The 22842-nt window shown below is 29.5% G+C and overlaps 2 protein-coding genes across 3 annotated transcripts in view; one reads left to right on the forward strand and one right to left on the reverse strand.

The window, feature by feature from the left end:
* LOC142334301 (neuropeptide SIFamide receptor-like) overlaps window positions 1-22842 on the forward strand; it is a 668171-nt gene that overhangs the window by 409062 nt on the left and 236267 nt on the right. The window lies entirely within an intron of this gene.
* The window catches only part of LOC142334300 (uncharacterized), a 30679-nt gene that overhangs the window by 2389 nt on the left and 5448 nt on the right, over window positions 1-22842 (reverse strand). The window contains exon 2 of one of the 2 annotated variants that reach the window (XM_075382225.1): window positions 5290-6576. The exons of the other annotated variant lie outside the window; for it this stretch is intronic. Coding sequence (XP_075238340.1) covers window positions 5575-6576 — 1002 coding nt within the window. The 3' untranslated portion in view covers window positions 5290-5574. Of the gene's footprint in view, window positions 1-5289; window positions 6577-22842 lie in introns of those variants that run through there. 2 annotated transcript variants of the gene reach the window in all.

The following is a 22842-nucleotide window of genomic DNA, read 5'->3' on the forward strand; positions in this document are numbered from 1 at the left end:
AACTTTCGACTTCTAAATCAGCTGATTTGGAAGAGAAGCGTTCACCACTAGACCAAGCTGGCGGGTTATCATAAGACTTAGAAGATTGTTATTGTAATATCAAAGTTACTGTACAGCCTGTGTGAAAAAGGGAATTGAACGCAGCCTACAAATACTAAACATATTATTATTCACTTATAACTCATGGCAGAAATGCCACGAGTTACGTTGTTGTTACATATCTATGCCGTTGTTGTTACGTGCTAATCTGGCTGAAGTAACTATAAAAATGTATTTTTTTTTTTTTTTTTAAGTCTAGGTGGTATTTAAATTTTGAACAGCGTTCACTGCTACTAATTTCTTACCCTTTTTTCTTCTTTTCTGTTATTTAAAGAAGAAGAACGTTAAGCTTAACAAAAGCCCCGACTACAAACAAGCATTGTCGCTAATTTTTACCAAACTGTTTAAGTGATTGAAAGACTGAAAAAATAAAAATAAAAATATAAGAAACAGAAGAAACCGTATGAATCCTGAAGCGTGAAATTGCCCCAATTATAAACTCTAAAATGTTAATCAATGTAGAGGCTTCAGGAATAATGATTTTTATTACATTTTTGGCTTTTAAATAAAATGTTTTTTTGGCTTTTAAATCGTACCTAGAGCCTTTCGAAGGATGATGTTGAAGAGTTGATTCGTTAAAATCGATGAAATTTTCAGGAATTACAACTACACAAACATAATCTTATGAACTTTTTGCAGAGAGTGTCAGTTACTCTTTCCTTCAGAGATTTAAAGTTAACATCGTGGATTACATTAATTCAGCCATTGAGGATTAACAAACATTAATCATCTTCCGCAGTCAGTTATTAAACAAAAGCATTAAAGTACTCTACAAAAAATTCTTCTATTATTTGTGAAAAAAATTAATAGAATACTGCAATTAGAAAGATAAAGTTTTATTACCGTAACGCTAAAATTGATTAAGTGAAATAATATAAAAAGAGGAATTTAAAAATATGCTTAGCTATTTCAGTTGAAATACTCTCGTAGTACTTTTATCTTCGTACTTTGTGTCATTAAATGATGCAAAGTACAATGTAGTTGTTTTGTGTCTTAATTACAAGGGTCAGTGGAGTAATTAGGTTGCTAAAATAAATTTATGGAAGGTTCCTATTGTACTTCGATTTAACTAAGGTGAAGATATTTGTGTTTTTGTTTTTTTGTTTATTGGTTTGTGGACTTGGAACATTTCTATTTATCTTGGTGGAATATAACAGAATTAATAACATCGAGTGGAATTTACTGCCGTAATTTGTTTTTCAGAGTTTACAAATTTTAAGTTTATTACTTTTTCTTTCTTTTTTTCTTTTTCCTGTTTACAATCCGGTAACTACCGTTTAGATAATTCTTCAGAGGATGAATGAGGATGATATGTATGAGTGTAAATAAAGTGTGGTCTTGTACATTCTCAGTTCGACCATTCCTGAGATGTGGTTAATTGAAACCCAACCACCAAAGAACACCGGTATCCACGATCTAGTATTCAAATCCGTGTAAAAATAACTGGCTTTACTAGGACTTGAACGCTGTAACTCTCGACTTCCAAATCAGCTGATTTGGGAAGACGCGTTAACCACTAGACCAACCCGGTGGGTTAAGTTTATTACTTAAAAGTTATTGCACGCACTTATTTATTTTATATTTCAAGTTAATGAATTTTGTAACCTATTATGAGACAGATGGGTACATCATCGATCTCTATTTTCCGAGCATAATCTTCTATATTCCGCTTAGTCCATTTAAATTGAGACGCATCTTTATCTCAAAAACTACACATTTTAGGAAAAAATTTTTCCTATTAAAGTTTTTCCACTTCAGGGGGGAAATACGATCACAAACTATGTTGTCCTTGATAAGGTCAAATATAGGTCATTTCAAGGTCAAATTAATTTTTTTAAATAGAACCCTATATTTTTTATTGCAGAATCGAATTCTTTTCAAAAAAATAAAATTTCATTTCTGAATATTTTCTAAAATTGATAGTTTCATAGTTATTCATCGTCAAGAATGCTGTAGACCTATAAATTGGTGCTTTTAGTTTCATTAAGTGCGGCCCAGTTGACGACTTACATCCAGCTGATGTTAAATTTTAAATTAAAGAAAATTCAATTTTAACTAAAAAAACAATCAGTGCTAACAATAATGAAGAAGAAAAAAAAGTGAAGTTTAAGTTACAAATAACATTTGTCCAAGTGAACGTATTATCAGTGTCTTTAATTAATTTTTTTACTACTTTGTTATTCGCCAACTAATAATAAATATTAAATTAATTAGTTTTTATTTATTGGAAATTATGGAACGATTTACAATTAGAGAAAAAACTGAGGTAATTTTGCTTTACAGAGAATGTCACCGAAATATTGATCAGACAGTAACTTTGTATGCTCTACGATTCCCCGGCAGAAATACTCCAAGTCGTGCTTCTGTGTACAGAATTGTAAAACAGTTTACTGATGCTAGAAGTGTGGGGGCTAAAAATACGAACCATCAAAATACTGTGACAGGAAAAAAATAATGAAATAGTGGTAGCTGTGGCGGTCATTGTAGATCCTCATATTAGTTCTAGAGGAATTTAGCGTAAACTCCGGGATATCAGAAACCAGTGTTCTAAGAATATTAAAACGCCTGAAATTTTATCCATGGTACGGATGAATTCATCCGTACCATATTTCACTGCATCAGGAATTATACGGTAACGACTTTGAATTAAGAGCAGTATTTTGTCGATGGGCGCTGGAAAAAGTACAGGTAGATCAACATTTTTTTCTTAATGTTCTATTTTCCGATGAATCACGTTTTTCTAATCATGGAGCAGTAAACAGACATAATATAGTGCAAAATACACAGTAGCTAAGGTAAGTAGAACATCAACGTCGGTGGATTGTCAATGTTTGGTGCGGAATCATAGGCATTAACCACACCGCATTTTTCGACAGAAATTTAAACGGAGAGAAATATGCAAATATTCTAGAAAATCAGTTACCTTTACTGCTTGATGAACTACCCTTGAAGAAGAGAAGAACGGTATGGTTTCATCATGATGGTTGTCCTGCACCAGAGGAATTTTAGATCGCGATTACAACGATCGTTGGATTGGTCGAGCTGGTCCAGTTCATTGGCCTGCTCGTTCCTCCGACGTTACCCCAGTAGAATTTTTTTATGGGATTACCTTAAAGAAAAGGTTTACTTAGAAGTACCAACTACCCATCAAAACATGAAAGAGCGTATAACAAACGTCTGTAGAGATATTAAGAGAGAAACTTATTAAATGTTCATGGGTCGTTCTTAAAACATATCGAAAAATGCATAGAAGTAGGACATCACTTCGAACATTTGTTGCTGTAATCTTTGTACAGTAAATTTTTAAAATTATTATAAATAAAGAACAAAAAAAATTTTTAAATATCAGTAATTCATTAAATCAAATATTTTCATAGAGTCGACGTAACTTAACTGGTCAAAGCGTACAACAAATGTAATCTATGTACTATTTGATTAAAAAATGAAACTAAAAACACCAATTTATACGCCTACAGCATTTTTGAAGATGAATAATTTAAAAAACTATCAATGTTAGAAAAAAAAGGTCAGAAATGATTTTTTTTTTCGAAGAATTCGATTCTGCCATCATAAACATAGGTTCCTATTTAAAAAACTTAAGTTGACGTTAAAATGATCTTTTCAATTTGACCTTATCAAGGGCAAAATAGGTTGTAAACGTATTTCCCCCTTGAAATGGAAACTTTAATAGGAAACATATTTTTTTCTAAAATTTGTAGTTTTTTAAAGATGTGCCTCAATTTAAATGGACGACTCTATTATAAAAATGAATGTTTGTTTGTTTGTTCCACATGCGCTCCTATGCCATTCATTTGATTGCGATGAAATTTTGTTGAGTTGTAGTGCGTATGCGCGCTAAGGTTTCTGAATTAGTTTGAACTCACTAGGGGCGCTGGGGTTGAGATATTTAGAAAAACTTTACTTATGGACCTTGCTCATATTCAGAATATATATTAGTTATGTGAAAGAAAGATTTTTGCAAAAACTATACCCGCTAAGTAGCACCGGTGTTGAGATATTTACGGAACAAACAAACAAATCTACAAACAGACTTTCTTCTTCTACATATACAGTAGGAAATGTTCGTATATGTGCCCGCTATAGACTAAAAAACTACTTGACCGATTTACGCACGGATTTTTGCAAAATGGTCAGCGTTGTCCGGAGAAGATTTAAAGTTATTGAAATTCTCGATCTGCCAGTAGAAAGAAAGTTAGGGGTATTTAGAACCGACTACTATGTTTAGAGAGTAGTTGGAATTAAATCCGATAGGTAGTACTGTTTTGACAATTGGATTTATTTACATTCTAACTTTTATAAAGTGAAAAGTTAAATTTTAGGAAGTTCCGTAAAGTTCAGTTTTTAATGTTTTATCAAACTTTCAATCACATTCATTTATCTATATATATGTATATCAAATCTTTCTTTTTCCTGTTTAGCCTCCGGTAATTACCTTTCAGAGGATGAATGAGGATGATATGTGTGAGTGTAAATGAAGTGTAGTCTTGTACAGTCTCAGTTCGACTATTTCTGAGATGTGTGGTTAATTGAAACCCAACCACCAAAGAACACCGGTATCCACGATCTAGTATTCAAATCCGTGTAAAAATAACTGACTTTACTAGGACTTGAACGCTGGAACTCTCGACTTCCAAATCAGCTAATTTGGGAAGACGCGTTTACCACTAGACCAAGCCGGTGGGTATATACTCAAATCTAGAAGCATTGCCTGTTCTGCTAGTTTTAAATAAAGCAATCGCTCCTTACTCTTTCGCTCAGTCAAAGGTTGACTGCTGCAAACCCAGCATAGTCTCAAACACCCTAATACTTATAAATAAATATTTTACAGATGAATTTTCCCATTAAAATACATAAACTATTTGCTTGTGTCAAGATAGAAATATTTATTAGTTCCTTCAATTTTAATTTTCACTTATTTATCCTCAAAATATACCAAATAATAAAGTATTCATTTCTCATAAAAAAATCAGTCGCTTTAAATCATAATACAAACAAATTGTACCATAAGTTTTTGATTTTTTATTAATAAATTTGAATGAGAGCATTTGTATGCCGTGTAGATTAATGTAAAAATAATGTATTTTGTTTATTATTAGGTGTTTTAAAAATATAATAAACTAACCAAATTACTAACGAAAACGTACTCAGAAATAAAATTAACCTTTAATTTGGAAATATAATTTGATATTTTATTGAATTCAATAACAAGAAAAATTACAAAATAATTTAAAGGAGAAAAATGTATTATTATTTTTTTAACAAAACAAAAACAATCACATTCATGTCATTTATTCCTACATAAAAATAAATAAAAAGGTGAGAGGAGAAAACAAATTATTTTTTAATTAACAGAAATAGTTTATAATGATATTATATATATGCATAGAAAAGAACATTTTCATAATCATTGGCTATTGGCCATTATCGGTTAAAAATACTCCATCAAGTAGTAGATTATTTAGCATTATTGGCAACGTTATTGTCAAGAGTTCGAAAATTTTTTCGAACATTTTTCAAACCTGAATCATGGAATTCAATTGTTTTTAAGCTTTCAATAACCACTTTAGTTTGATTGTCATAATATCTTCTAATATTGTGGACGGTTTGTCGCGGAGTTTCCGGGGGATCATTGGGTCCTTTATGGAAAACGTGGGTCTCATCCAGAATACGATTGTAGCGGGTGGTATCAGCAAACTGTGGATCTTGAAGATCCGGTTCATTCAAACCGACTTGCGGTTGAACGTTCTGAATATGCTGATGTAATTGAACGTTCTGATGTTGTTGAGTCTGCTGAACAGGTAATTGAACGTTCTGATGTTGTTGTGTGTGTTGAACAGATTCTCCTGCATTTTGCTGCGCCGGAGGCGCTGCTGAAACAGGTTGAGATACATGAGACGGCTGAGGGGAACTTTTTCCGAACAGAATACTTTTTACTGCTTCGAAAGCACCCGGGTTAAACCGCTTAAAAGCTTGAAATGTCTTGTCGTACCCGAAAAAATCTTGAAATAATTTCTCAGGATTGTTTATTACCGACGCTAACTCTTTTGCTTCATCGACTAATTCTTTGAAAGCGCTGTCTTTGAACGCTTTAATTATTTTATTTAAAAGCTTCTGTATTTCTTCAAGAACCTCGGTTGAGGTAGTTTCTTCGCTCGAATGTTCGCTAATCCATAGCTGTAAAGCAGAATAGGCATCGAACGGATCTATCTTCATACTTCGCAAGACTTCATATAAATGTTCCACATTCGTTTGAAGATTTTGCACCATTTGTAGAGCTCCACCCACCGGTTTATTTTTCACCGCTTCAAGAGCATGGTATGCATCCACTGGATCTATCTTTGCTACCACAAGCCGTGCTACAACGTCCACCGGTCTCCACTTCACGTACTGGATCTGACATCTGCACAGCACCAGCCACCAGCTGAGACATGCGGTCAATACCAGCAGTCTGCCTCCCTACGAACAACCCCAAAAAGACTAATATACCCTTGTTCATTTTCACAATTATCATTTATTTACAAAAACAAAAAAAAAAAGTATAATAATAATTACAACAACGAAATCATTAATATTTATTTAATGATGTCTTAATTTAAAATTCATGTATTACAACAATCCAAATGAGACTGATTTAAATAATCATAATATTATGGAAAATTATGATATTTAAAAAAAAACTTACTTTATTAAAATAAAGCAAAAAATTAAGTGACAGTATTCAGTATGCTTCTACAATACAATTCCGACAAATTGACGCTCCTAAATCTCCCAAAGATTTTTTACTTTTCAAGTACGTACCAATAAAAATTTCACGACTGCCGATTTAGTAACTGAAAGAATGTTTTACCATTTACTTTACATATACTACATATCATTCACGTTCTTAATTATACACCTAACTCAAAATTGTAAGCTTTTTAGATTAATATTTTCAATCAATTTAGAGTAGATCAATTAAAATAATATTTTACGAATTAGTCAATATGTAATATTGGCTATATTGGAAAAAGTTTCTGCAATATTTTTCTCATTATCCGAATGTTAAGTAAAATTTTTAAATGAAAATGAGTGATTCTATTTCTTAATTCAAATGTACTAAAAAATATGTATTTTAATAAATTCAATAGAGATTTATGTTTTTCCTAAAGTAAATTAATAATATTTTCTATTAAAATAAACTAAAAAAAACACAGCACAAATTTTGACAATGTATTTATGTTCCAATAAGACCAGTGTTCAACGCATTTGTGAAAAATAATACAAGGTATTGGTATAAACCAAACAAACTGTAACGTTCATTGAAAAAGCAGTATGAAATGACATTTATTATTCTAACGTGACGAATTACTAGAGTTATCACTATTTATCGTAGGTAAATAGTAAAAATTTTGGCATGCAGCTTCAAAATGATCTCGTGTTTGTATTTTGAAAATAACATTATTACTTTTTATCGTAGGTGAATAGTGAAAATTTTGGCATGCAGCTTTAAAATGATTCTTGTGATGTTTTTTTTGAAAATAATATTTACATAAACATCAGATAGAAAGGTAAACGACTTAATAAAGCGTATATATTTATGTCATTAAGGAACTATGACTACTATAGGTTGTAATTCAGTGATTAAACTGTTTTCCATTGAATCAATATTGCTCTCAAGGAACAATTTTCTTGTTTCCCTTGTTTTTCAAATATTTCTTTCTTAAAAATTTGATCAATTGAAAGAATCATCACTCTGTTTACCCAATTTGTTAAATAATATTGCATTCATCCAAGGATTTTTATGAAAAATACCCAGGAAGTGTTTTTGACTCTATTACTAATAATTGCTAGTAATTTCAGATGGATGCAAGCAAAAATCTGATGAGAAAGATTACAATGAATAAACAAAATGAAGAAACGCTTTTTTTCAAATGTAAATTATTTTTACAATAAAGATTATTTCAGTTACTTCTAAAATTTAATATGGGAATTAATGATAGAACCCTTGGGAAAAAAATACTTTGTCAATCTGCTCAAGATGATCGTTCATTACATGTGCAAAATCAAGTATCATTTACGATAATATATTTAGATATATGTAGATTTCCTTGGTAGAGTGATAGCGTCTCGGTCTTTCATCGAAGGTACAAGATTCGAATCCCGGTCAGGCGTAAATCATTTTTATACGCTACAAATTTACATTTTAATATTTCCACACACAAGCTTTGTAAGATTCTGTGATGAATTAATTAATCCGTCAAAGAAAAAAAATGAACGGAAATCACGAAATCTAATTTTTCACTACTGGAAAATAATATTAAAAGTTTAATCCGATTGAACAACAAAAAAAAATTTACCAGTTATAAGTAAAAACGTTTTTAGAATGATTTAACAGAATTATTTTTATTATCTCTCAAAGAATTTTAAAAGATAGTTGTTTATAATCTCTTATTTTTCGGGACATATTGTATATTTTTTAATTTTTTAATTACAATAAATTTTTTATACGTTGTGGCATCTAATTTAGGATAAGAATTTTTAATATTCTTTGATGCCATAGTACTTAAAAATAATATATAAATCAATGGGAAAATATTTCGCTGCTTTATTATTACATTAATTTAGTTTTTCATTATAAGTTAATTTAAAAAAAAGTGTCTTGATATTCTTTGAAAACAGTGTTGGCAAGTTATTTTTAAAACATAACTGCAAGTATGGCTTTTTGTAATTCTTTCATTAACCTCTACTTTAATTTCTTTTACGTGAGATATAATAATCCATTCCGTATAAGTGACAACAAAAAAAAAAACAACAGAACTTTTATGTCGGTCGGAAGCATTAACCTTAACTTATTATATATTGACTGAGTAAGAGCAGGTATGTTTAGTTAAATCGCAACGGGAGTAGAATTTAACTCCATTCCTCTGCTTTATACGATTTCCAATTCATTGTTCTCGTTTATGTAATAAAGTAAATGTGATTTTCTTAGTGTGTTTTCCTCGAAAGTTACAAGTTCCCTTTTAAAATAAAATATGATGTGCGTATCTCTTCTACTACCTTGAAAGCTTTTTATATGAATATAAAAAGTTTACTTAAGAGAAAATGTATTCCTTATGAAGTTTTATAATTTTATATTGTAAAAATATGAAAATGGAAAACAGAAAATTATTCGAGCCAAATATCGCGAAATATAACTCTTCAAAAATATTATCAGCCCGTAGGGCAGAAAGTATATCTAATATAATATGTAGATAATATTAGATATTTATAATACTTGCTTTTTTAAGTTCTAAATATTTATGAATATATCAATCAATTTTTTAATCAAGTCGTTTTTATAAAATTTGTCTTTAACTATTTTTTTATGATACAGAAACATTATTTTGTGCTATAACATATTAGATCTTATTTTATTTGATTTGACGTGTAATTAATACGGTATGATATTCTAATAATATAATGATAAAGCGGAAAGTAAACAAAATGTTTCTTAAAACAGTAAGTTAACTTATTCGATAAGTTTATTCTCTCTTTCAAACGAATATAAACATTTTGAAGTGGCAGAAAATATACGATTATAAAATTATCGGTGAGAGGTATATTGAAAAATGTAAAGGAGCAAGTTTTTTTACAGCCGTCAAATGGCAGAAACTAATAGGAATATAGAAAATTAAATAACATATTGGAAATATTGAAGATTAATTAAAGAATTATACCTGAAAATATAAAAATTCACCTAAAAGAGGACAAAGATATCAGCAGAGAGAAAGGAAAATAAATCGTTAAAAGATTTAGACGCGAAGTGGTAACGTTTCAGTCTTTCATCCAGAAGGTCCCGGATTCGTACTCCGCTCAGGTATTGAATTTTTCATACGCTACATAATTCTCTTTTAACATTCCCAAGATTAAATTTTTTGGTGAATTAATCATCAAAAAAAAAAAAAAAAAAAAAAATATATATATATATATATATACTGGCTGATGACATAGTAATACTAGATGATATACAAGAAATTTAATAGATATTTAAAAATTGGAAAATATTATGACAAAATACTGGATGAAATTGAAAGTTAAGAAAACAAACTTAACGAGATAGAACACAAAAACCCATTGATTATAGACAAAAAAGGAAAAACAGTAAGAATAAAAGTATCGGTACCTAGGTACCATATTAACAGAAAATTACAAAAAGTAAAAGTGAACTGAAAAGGAGAATTACAATGGCTAAGAAAGCACTAGAATAATCACTTGTAATTACTACTAGTGGAATTGTTATTTTCCAGTAACACTTGGAAAAGTGTCTTGTGAATTACTGTTTCGAATGTACGTCTGTACGAATGTAAAACACGGACCTTAAAAAAGGTACAAATAAGGACTGCAGATATTTAAAATGTTTGCATTGAAGGTTGCAGAAGATTAAATGACAGAGTTAAAAATGAAGAAATAGTTGCAGAGAAAGTGAACTAGAGTAGAAGCTTTGATCAACCAATTCAGAACATGAAAACTAACTACTGCTTGGGGTCTTTAATAATAAGGACTGATGTTTATGAAGCGTTACTCAACACTTCAGAAAAAAATTGTTGATTAAAATGATACTAAAAAGATTAGTAGGAAATGGCAAAGAAGAGAAGCTATTGACGAATTATCAGTGATCTAAAAGGAAAAGGGACTTAAAACTCAGGTGGAAATAGAGGAGAATGGTATATGGATCTTTTCTTTGAGTAGATAATCACCTGATTAGATAAAATTTCAGAAAAGACCTTCATAACTTGGATTTTACGAGATGAAAAAACAAAAACAATGGATCTATACTGATTGAAAAACCGGAAATTGAGTAATGCAGATATTCATTTCTAAGGGACATAAAAAAATTTAAGAAAAATGGCAGGCTGATTGTGTAGATGGATAAGACATATATATTCACAGCATTCAGTTATAGAAAAAAGAGTTTTTAAGAAATCAATCGTAAAAATTTTTAACGGGTCTAATAATTATAATAAGGATTTGAATTAGGATTATTAAATATTTTAATAGTATGGAAATTCATTCGTTCTACGCCTTACCTCGATGGGGAAATGAAATTCTGTAATATGCCACAGATAAGCAAAAGAAAAAATAACCCGGAATCTCTAAGTATGATCTTTTTTATTCATAGATAATGCATCTACCACTACAGGTGCTGAAAACATCTTTAGTTATATGATGTTATAAAAGATGTGCTGCATGGAAAAAATATCACTTTTTATGAATCCAAGTTAAATATTGAATTATTCAGATTAACACAATTAGGTAAGAGAAGAGCCTTTTACAAGGACAAACGGTCTTACGTCCTCCATCCCGGAGGACGTAAAACCATGTGTCCTGATTTAAGAGGTAGGGGTTACCTCTGCAATCTTAATCTTTGTTATTAACAAAGGACAATCACAGGCTTTATAAGCTTCATATTCATAATTTGGCAACATCAGATTCCTTGGAAAACTTATAATTAACTGTAAACTACAACCAGTTTCCTATAATTTTACTTTTTATTTCTACTAAATTAGTTTATTTGCTGTGAATACTTGATTATGTATAATTTTATACATTTTGTAATATTCTTAAGTGTGTTATAATAATAATAATAAAATATTTTTCAGAATATAGTAAAAGCTAGTGGTTATCTCGTCGTCGCAAATTAGTTGTTTAACAGCTGATTTTTGAAGTTGAAAGTTTTGATGTTCAAATCTTAGTAACCGTTAGTTGTCTTTTATACGGATCCGAATACTAGACAGTAAATACCGGTTACTTTAGTAGTTGGGATTCAATTAACCATCCGTCTCAGGAATGGTCCACCTGAGTCTGTACAAGATACACTTCATTTATATATCATCCTAATCTCATTGGATCGTGAGGGATTCCTTATTGTTCACTAGTTGAACAGATTGTAACGTACACATTAAGAAAATAAAAATGTAGTAAATGTAATTGTGCAGGCCAAAGTGTAGTATTTTATTTAATTTAGGTATATACTTACAGAGGAAACAACAGTTCATCAAGCTTTTTGGCAAGCTTTTTAAATAAAAAGTGTAAAACCCAATGGGAAACTATTTTTCTCCTCATTTTTTTCTAGTATACTAACGTAATACCAATTTTTTTAAATCTAGTATGTTAATATAATCGTCAGGAATGGTGTCTGTAATCAGATAACCTAAAACCTTTGTAATTAACAGACAACGTAAAATATTTAAATACTTTAAGTTTTAGTAATTGCATCTGATCCCTTTAAGTATTTTATATACAATCAGTATTAAAGTGTACTGTAAGTAGACCCCTTGAAGGAGCTGGTATAAAACCAGTAATGTATTACAAGTAGCATCTGACGCCTTAAAGATGCCTGCATAAAATCACAATTAACCACTAAAGGGTGGCGCTAAAGGATGAACCTTACGCTAGGGGGCTCTAAAGGATTTCGTATAAAAACTAACAATTTACGACTAAAGTGTCAAATACATTATAATTTTGCTTTGAATGGTGGTAAGAAAAAAAACAACAAATTGTATGATAATACAAATGAGTATAATAGAGGTATAATCTAATTTTATTGTAAGGGGGAATGTGAACTTTAGTATTGTATGTGGTTTTTTTGGAATATTTAACTTATTTTTGTTTAAAAGCGAAATACTAAAATAGCTTTGAAATTTAACTACAAATATTAAAATTAACATAGAAATAATTGTTATGAACAAAGTTTCCTTCAGTTTTGTACGATACTACTTCCGTATCCAATTTCAGATACTGTTGAAATAAGTAGATATCGCAAAACAAGACATAATAAAAGAACGCTCATTCTTATTTGTTTATTCTTCTTAAGATAATAGAATCATATCCAGTTACCATCTCTTTATAAATATAATTTATTTTATTTTTTGTTTTGAAATCAATATCTGTTTATTTGACTGATTTACTAAATATAAATTAAAATGTAATATTATGCATGTAACGGTGCATGTCATTGGTGCATGAATGCGAAGTAAGTTACGACGTGAGCCTTAAACTTCGCATGAGTGCATTAATGGCCAGTATAGAGAGTTTAATATCATATTTTTTAATACGGAGAAAATATTTTGATTATTTATTTAAATCAATGATAAAATACATTCTTTACGGAATACTCTTAAGTTTTCAAAAAGTAAATTTATTAATACATTTATGTGGCAATAGATTGTTAATCATAAGTTTTGCCTTTTATTTAATATCGATCGGTGTTAAAGACATTTCTTCCTCAGAATCCGACATAATTAACAAAAGGATAAACAATGTATATAGAAACTTAGTTACCTATTGGTGTACTTTCAAATTAAGTTCTGCTTGCTAACTAGTAAATCGGATTAAAATCAAAGTAAAAGAAACAGCCGATATGTTAAACAATACCCGCTTCAGATTGGTCAGCGGTTAAAAAGCGTAGACTTTTGGTTGGTTGAACACCTGTACTACAATGAGAATCTGTTTCATGATCCTTATTACGATACAGGTTCCAGCAGTGTAACACAGCGTTATAATACAGCCGTAGTAAAAGATAATTTTTCTTAATTATTCAGTTTTATTAAAAGTAATACGTAAATACATTAAATTTGTATTATTTGTACTGAAGAATATACTGAAGTATTACTTTGATTATAGTTGATATATTATTTAGGCCCTCGAAGCCACATAACGTTGGACTTTTTAAGGGTATTTCTATTTTTCATGTTTACACACATATACACACACGCATACCTACATGATTTTGATAAAAAAGTAATTGCATATTTTTTTTATTATAAGACGAAACATAAAAGGGTAATAAAAAAACTTAGAAATCCTTAAAAGAGTTTACGTAAGAAAAATTTAGCTCTAAAGTTACCCACTCAGTAGTTTGCTATATATCTGTTGTTCAAAGTGATAATATCAGACACGATTAAAATGATAAATTATTTTCACTTTATCATCATTTTAATAAGTCAATTATTCTTTATTAATAATCGATCAAAAGAGTCGGTAAGTTAAAAAGAGAGGTAAGTTAAAATATCAGATTTAAAACGGATAATAAATAAAATGATTCCTCTTGCATTTTTTTTTACTTTTCCACAACCATCGATTTATATAATCATGCTTTCATCCTCTTGATTTTTTCCAATTTTTTTTTTTTTTTTTTATCTTTTGCGTCGATCTGAACTGAGGATAACATTAAAACCTGACATTGTTAGATTTATCTTAACTTTGTATAATTTTTTTTTTTTTTTTTAATGGACGTCCTGAGTTAAATTTGGCTATAAATCCAGTAATAATAAAATAAATAAAAGATTAATGCTATCTCGTCATAGGCTTCAATTTACTCCCGTCATTATTCGTGACAGAATATTATTATTTCCTTTTGATTTTGTTGATATCTTAATTTATGATAAATTATTTAATCTGCTGATGATATATCTTTATTCATACGTAAATCAAAACTAAATCGTGAAAAAACTTTAGACAAACTATAACTTATTGAGATGAGCTTGCAATGATGGATTATATTATTAATAATGAAATGAAAATTGTACTGTAAAAACACCTAAATAAAAATTATAAAAGATTATCCATAAAGTAGTAAATATAATATGTTTGTTTAAAAGAACGTTGTAATTCCGTGGTCCCCAGTCATTAATTACAGATCATATTGTAAATAATTACTTTATATTGCAGATAAATCTTTTTTGACGAATTTTGATATTGAAATGGGACGTAATCGTCTAAAGTTGACTTCTTTATTTAAAATTAAAATTACCTGTAACGGATTAAATAAGTACTATTATACACTGGCTACCATATCGTAGCAAATATAATTACGGTTTGAGGTCGTGCTGTAGAGAGATGTTGAGTAAAGTTGTTTTAATACTATGTAGAGAATGAAATTAATCATTAAAACCGGCGATAATTATAACCCATAACGTTATAGTGGTGTTTTTTTTTCAAAAACGAAATATTTTTTCTCAACTGGTTTGCTTATTTATTATTTTATTACATTCTTTTAAAAAATGTCTAAAATTGTTAAAATATTATACTCATAAAAAATTAAATAAATAAATATATATATACAAATATATACTCATTTTTTCAGATCAGTTAATAAATACTGATTCAAATTTTCTGGGTATTTAGTTCCTAAGTTATTTTCAGAATTACCAAATCACGTAAAAAATTCTGTGTAGATAATATGGGTGAAGGCAGATTTGCGATCTGTAGGTTTTATTTTAATATTGATATACACATCATAATTAACCTTTAGCAACGAGATAGAATGAGGAAAATCTAACCGTTTTTGTTTAACGTTCATTAGGCCTAATGAAACACATTCTATCGCGTTTTTACATTATTTAAAAACCGACATTATGGAAAATAATATTATTTTTAACTCATCTAAAGTAATATCAATAAAAGTATTATGAATGATTATTTTTTTAATTTTTCGTAAATGCGTCTATCTTAAAATTTGAGTTATATAATTTTTTTTACTGTTTGTCTTATTGTCTTGACTATTTTTTCTAATGAAACAAGTTCTAAGAATCCTGGTTACTGATTATGCATTTATGAAAGTGGGTATAAAGGTGCATACATTTAAAACTCTCTGATTTTATAACTCAAAAATGTTTTCAAATGACCAAAATATATTTTGTTGTAGATATTGTTACAAAAAATTGATTCTTCTAAGTTTTTATAATCTGATGATGACTTACTGAAATATTGAGGAACTGCTATTTAGCTCAATGGAATTCTAACTAGGGAAATTTTACACGTTTTAAATAAAAATATGTTCAATAAAAATTACTAGTGTTTAAAACCAGCAACTTTGTTTCATGCACGTCGAAACAATATTATTTCAGTTGTTTAAAACTTGAAATTTTAGAGTTCATTGGAGCTGTATATGTTATGCAGATCGTGGCATTTTTTCATATACTTACAAGTAAATGTTTCTTAACTTGTGCTGATATCAAAAGGACTATATCAAAAGTAACGAAATAAAATCATATTGTTTTTTTTTTTACTTTTTAAAAAATATATAATTTTTCAATTATACATTTTTTTAAATTTAAAAAATAAAATTAAAACAGAAGGTTGATTCAAGGGACTGTATTAAAGTCACTGAAATAAAAAGTTTATGTAGTAGCTCAATGCTGTATTTTAAATTCACTGGAGATGCAAATAGACTGGATAGCCTAAGAGAGAGATTTATTGGACTCGGTTTAAAGACTAGTGTTGTTGGATAGAACATAATGCAGCGTTCACACAGAAGCAACAAGTATTGACAAGTTTCAACACTGTCATCATCAGAACGATTCGGAAGCAATTTTACTAACAGTAGGTGTTTGTGCTCAGTTGTTTTCTGTTGACACTTTGTTTAAACAATGTTATTTTACCATGACAGAAAGATCAAAGGGACGCGACTAGTTGCATCTACAACGAATTCATGTGTAATAATTATAATTTTCTTTTCTTTTTATATTTACGATATTTTTAAAATTTTACTTTCATGTATTTTATATTTACTTCAAAATTATTTTTAAATATTTAATGTTATGAAATTATAATTTATAGAAAATGATGATAATGAAAAGCAAAATACTGTATGTTTGGTAAAGCTACTTGCAAATAAATGCACTATTTACAAAAGTAATTTATTCTTTGGCGAGCCCACTGAGGAATATATGTGCTCGGAATTTCAAGTTTAAAATCATATCAATAATTCACCGTAAAAACGAACTGAAAAAAGGAATACCGTTTCCGTGCACATGTTACATGTAGTATAACAGCGTAATCCGGTTGAATGCTTCTGTACTTGCCAAACGCCTAAACTGTAGTTATCTCAACTTTGTTTAAAAATAAGTTATTTTAAAATTTTACTCCATCTATAGCTCCAATTAAACCCTTATTGTTTGTCTAAACTGGAACAAAATAATTGTTTATTACTTCTTTTATCATTCTATAACAATATGTATAGTTTTTATAATTTTCTAACCATTTCTTTTTTGTCTTTCTTAATATACACTGTGAAATCATGTGCATGTGCCATACGATAAATAAATTAATTAATTAAACCCTTATTAAGCCGGTTTTGTCTATCCATCTATCGATACCTGTGTCTGAATCACTAAATATTGCAAATAATAAAAAATTAATTAAAAGAGTTTTCCTATATCTACCGGAAATATAGGAAAACTATTTTAATTTAAAAATTATCCCGCCAAATAACTGATATTTAGCTATAATCCTATCGTTTGAAAATTTTAAATGTGATCTCAAATTTATGATTTTACACTGCACATCTATAAAACAAAGATTATATAGTCATCTGTAGTTACCAGACAACAAAGCAGAACACACATTAAAAAAAATATTTATTTCTGCTTGCTTACTTACAACTTTGCTGTACTTTTTAAATCATTAGCTCTAACAATCTAGAAAAATATTCACCTTGTTTCCCGTTACAACCAGCAAAAGTAATACAACAGGAATTTTAAATCAGGAATAAAAACCGCAGAAAACTTTCTCCCAAGTATGACTGCCTACTCTTCATTGGGATGAAGTTTCAATTTGCAAAAACAGAATTAATTTTTTTTTTTGTAAAGTAAGCTTATTTCAAATTAAAATTAATTATTTTTAAGTGAATAATTATACCCGAATTCCCGATAACTTTATACTGTATTCTACGGTAATAAATCGACAATTATAATAGATTTTTACAATTATCTATTTTATATTATACACTATAAATTATTATAATAAAAAGAAGTGTTCCTCACCAACTTACCTGTTATTAAACAAAAACCACCGATTTATGGAATTTTTAAAATACCCTATCATACAAATAAGATAGCTATATTATTCAGGTAAGAAATAGAAGTTTCTAGATACAAGTATTGTCTTCTTTTTTTAGAAATATATTTGCTGAGATAAAATTCAACATCTTATCAAATTAAATAAATCTTAATGTGTAATATTTAATTCTACATTAAACTGTAAATAACTTTGGTAGGAGATAGCGATATTATTTAATACTGGCTGTAACTATCACAAAAAATGTGCGTTGTTTACTTAAGATAATCTTTATTATCATTATTTATTAATTTTTTTTTTATTACAATGTTTTTTTTTGTTTAACTTTTACATGGTTTATTTTTTACATAGATAATTTCATTAATTTATTTCAAAAAATAATTAATTCCTTATATTTGTCTGTTTCAAATAAGTAAAGAAACTTTTTTTTTTATTATAACTACACAGCAACTTTACAATCTGTTCAGCAATCTTGCTGAACTAAATTATAAGTGAACAATTCAATTATCTAATTGAACAATAAAAAAATAAGATCTATAAGTGAACTAATATTAAGTAGTCACAGACCCAGAGGCTGGTGACTTAACAATAACAACGAAATGAAGAAAATAAAATAGAAGAGCAGTCTGTACAGTCTGACCTGTACAGTCAGTCACCTAATTGAAACGATAAGACAAATCAAGAATAATGTTCCTCAGCAATTTTAAAAAATCACTGACCGTGCTGTCCAGTAAATTGACTGCCAAATAATTCGGGTGCCGATCCAAATGATTTTGTTACCCTAGGCTGACCAGAGAGATTTCCTGCCGAACGGTTCACACTTAAGATCGTTATACATAAGGCTATTGCTTATGTACCAGGGTATGTGTAACATTTTTTGCATTGTGTTTTTCTGCTAGATTTCTAGAATGTCAATACTGGATTTGTACGCCGTACCCCATAATTCAAGCCTATAAGTCCAAACAGGCTTCAAAATTGATTTATAAATCAATAATTTACTTTCTACTGAAAGCCGAAATGAAAAAAAAAGAATATTTTTATTTTTTTAAGAAACATATGGTTTTTATAGCTATATTGCCAGCTCATCATACATGTAATCATCTAAGACTTTGCCTAATTTATGAGATTTTATGTAGTGAAAAGTTTTTATGCTTTTATACATGACATTTTATGCGAAGCCTAGGTAGTGTTGTTAACTTTTACCATCTATCTATTAAGCCGAGTTTTATAAGGAGACTGGATACTAGTCAGATAAAAGTGTTCCAGGCAGATTTAAAATATTTCTAATGAAAGTGGTGCATTTTCTGTTAAAAATCAATTATCAACTACGTGTTTCGATGATAAGTAGGATTAAATTAACGGAAAAGTTTACGTTTCGAGCTCATGAAATTTCTGTCGCCTGAACGTTTTTGTATAATTACAACAAAAATTTTCTACAGAAACAATTTTAGTAAAAAAACATTATTTAGTACGTTTTAGTCGCTACGAATTGTGTTTAACTAACTTTCCCGTAAAGGTTGATTAATTATAAAAGTCGATATTTCGTTACCTTCAAAGGTAGCTTTTCAAATATTTCAAAATTAATTTAATTTTTATCTTTTTTTGTATGAGATTAAAGTGAAACAATCTTTAAACGGGGAAAAAAGGACGTACGCTAGTGTATAAAATCTAATAGTAAACATAACAGTTTAACAGAAACTACAGGGGTAATGTTATGATCTCATTGTAATATATATGCACAGTCTGTGTACGTTACATACCCTTATTGAATAAATCAAAATATAATCTATACTCTACAAGTGCATATACGAGTGATTCATTTGCAAGTACTGCGGTACATCACAATACATATTGCCACCAATAATGATGTATTCGGTGGGATTTAACGTGAACGCTGTAATTTATTCGAAAAATATTTATAAAAAATAAAATTAGATAAACAATTCTTAAATAAAAAAAAAATATTTGATTACAAAAAAGTTAACATTTTAAAATTCTAAAGCGACGTTTAAAAACGTTTATGTCTTTTATTTAATTTAAAATATGGCAATGACTACAAAAAATAAAACACTCCCGGGGGGATAAAAGAAGAAACTTTATAAAAAAAATGAAGACAACTATTTTAACTGAATATGAGATTTTGGAAGGCAATAATACATATTATTTCCTACTATAGCTTTTCCTGTTAATTTGATTGAATTTTCAGGCTAAAATGTTTTGTATATGAAAATGAGATCATTAGATTAAAAGTCTAATGCTAATGACTTATTCCAATTAGAGTAAAAAAAATAAATTTAAGTCCTTTATTCAGGCAACGAAATTTTACATTTTAAAAACTCTTTCACTTAATTTAACTGAAAAAACTTACAAGATATCAGAGAAACTTCCACAAGAACATAAGTAAAATAATGATTGAAACGGACTGTTTGGAAAAGGACGCGTGCATACGGGTCAAATTGAGAACCTCCTCTTTTTTTGAAGTCGACTAAAGTTTTTTGTAAATATTCTTTTAATTAATACTTCGACTGTTGAAGATTTTACTCTTAGTTAATTTATCGTATATCACATCATACAAATAATACATCTACTATTATTAGTATTTTTATGGACTCGTGTGAGTCCGGCGGGCGTGGGCGCCAGTTGGCTGGGCGGCACCCTCGGTCGTTCTTCGGCACGCAACCAGCGCGCTTGGGAAGACGGCCGCTTACCTCTCCTTCTCTGCAGTCCGAATTATTATTATTATTGCGTTTTTTATATATAAAAGTGTTTAGTGCTTCGATATTTAGACTGACCTATTATTTCTAAAATATTGTTATATTTTTGTTTAGAGTGCACCGCCATATTTTTTACCTTTACCTAGTTCTTAAGGGGCATCCCCCTATTTTAAAGGGCATCAACCAGTTGCAATTTTGTTTGTTAAACTGATTTTTGTAAGCAGTCCAACAAAAAATCATTAGCCAGTTGTCACTACATTTATGGCTAATGAATCATTAATGTAATAACAACTTGTTCATTGTTTTTAATTGAACACGTAATGACTTGTACGTTTGGTCTATTCTTCCACATGCCTTCTCCACGCATTGCTTTTAGTATTTTTTGATTTATGATATTAAAAATGTGAAATTAATTGTGTTATTTCTTTTAAATATGAGTATATGAAATATATTGCAATTATTAGCTGACGTATTACACCTAAACATGCTTTACATTTACTTTAAATATGTTCTTATTTTTCTTTTTTATAATAATCTTTCTTTCATTTTTTTTGTAAAAGTATTAATTTTGTAATCGATTTCATTTAAAGAAAATTGACTCAAAAGAATTCTAACAGAAGGCTTACAAAAAGAAGAATTTTTGTACCGAATTTCCCATTTTTTCCCATTCTGCCTGGTTATTTTTTCGGAGGACGTAGCCTACTCTGGTGCAGAAATCACGTTATTCCAGATAGTCAGTTCGATTTCCGTAGTGGGAACTCCACTACTGAGTAATCATACAGACTTGTTAACGACATCAACAGGAGCTTAGTTTAGTGGAGAAAACACACTGTTCGACAGCCTTCTTAGACGTTCAGCAGGGATTTGACAAGATCTGGCTGCCTGGGCTTTTATACAAGTTAAAAAAGAACCTTCCTTAAACGTTTTACCTTCTTCTTCGTAGCTACCTGGATGGGTGTTTCTCCCAGATAAAATTTTATCATGCCTTCTTTGACATTAAATTGAGGGTTCCTCAAGGCTAACTTTGGAACCTGTCTTATATTGTATCTTCAGTGCCGAACTTTGGTTGATAATGTAGTCACTGTCGCCTCTTTTGACGATGACGTGGCTATTCTGTCTATTGATGACAACAGTGACCTCGACTAAATCTACAATCCGAATAAAATTTAATCAGCAGGTGGTTAGCTACATGGAAGATAAGGATTAATGAAGCTAAGTCAACCGCGTGACATTCGCGATGGGAAGAGGAGGAAGGCTGCCCACGGATCCACCTTGATGGCATTTTAATCCCGCACATGGAAGTACCTGGAACTTCACCTGGATCGTCGTTTGTCGTGGAAGGTTCATTCGAGGAAGTGAGAAATCAACTTAACATGAAGTTCAAAGAAATGTACTGTTGCTGGGCAGGAGATCTGAGTTATCTTTGTCTAATAAGTTACTTTTATATTCAGCTACTTTGAAACCAATATGGACATGTGGCGTTCAGCTATGGGGTACGGCAAATTAAATGTTGAAATAATACAGCGGCTTCAGAACAAAGTAGCGAGGTTTGCTAAAACAGTGAAATCCACGAATATTTGGGTCTACGGTACGTCAAGTTAGAAATACAACGTTTCATTTTGAAATATGAACTTCGGTTAAATGAACACGTTAACCGCTTGGCGGTAAACCTTCTGGACAACGGTGAGGATATTAAAAGACTTAAGCGACTACACGTTTTGAATCTTAGTAACTCCATTGTTTAATACCCCTGCTTAGTTACACTCCCTGAGTGTTGCGTATCATCTATCCTTTATAACTTTCTTCTTTGATTTTGTTTTCACTTCCATTTTAAATTTTTTCTTTTTTGGTGTATATTTTATTTTGTAAGTGTTTCATCAATTTGCTATTTATGATTCTAGTTATTGCTATTGACGTACACTGGAATTATACTACTATACTACTCATAGAACAGTTTTCAAAACTACGTTCTGTACTACTTTCTACCCTCAGAAGTTTTATATAATACTAGTATGTAATTTTTGAGGAATTTCTACAGGGATTTAATGTGTATAAATCTGATAAAACTTAATTAAGATTCATACAGAAATGTAACCGATTGTAAATAAAAATTTGAACAAAAAAGAAAATTGCATATTAGATAAAATAACCCATATTAAATTTCTATACGTAGTTTAACAGACATATATTT

Source organism: Lycorma delicatula, chromosome 1, assembly GCF_047948215.1.
Source record: "Lycorma delicatula isolate Av1 chromosome 1, ASM4794821v1, whole genome shotgun sequence".
NCBI lineage: Eukaryota > Metazoa > Arthropoda > Insecta > Hemiptera > Fulgoridae > Lycorma > Lycorma delicatula.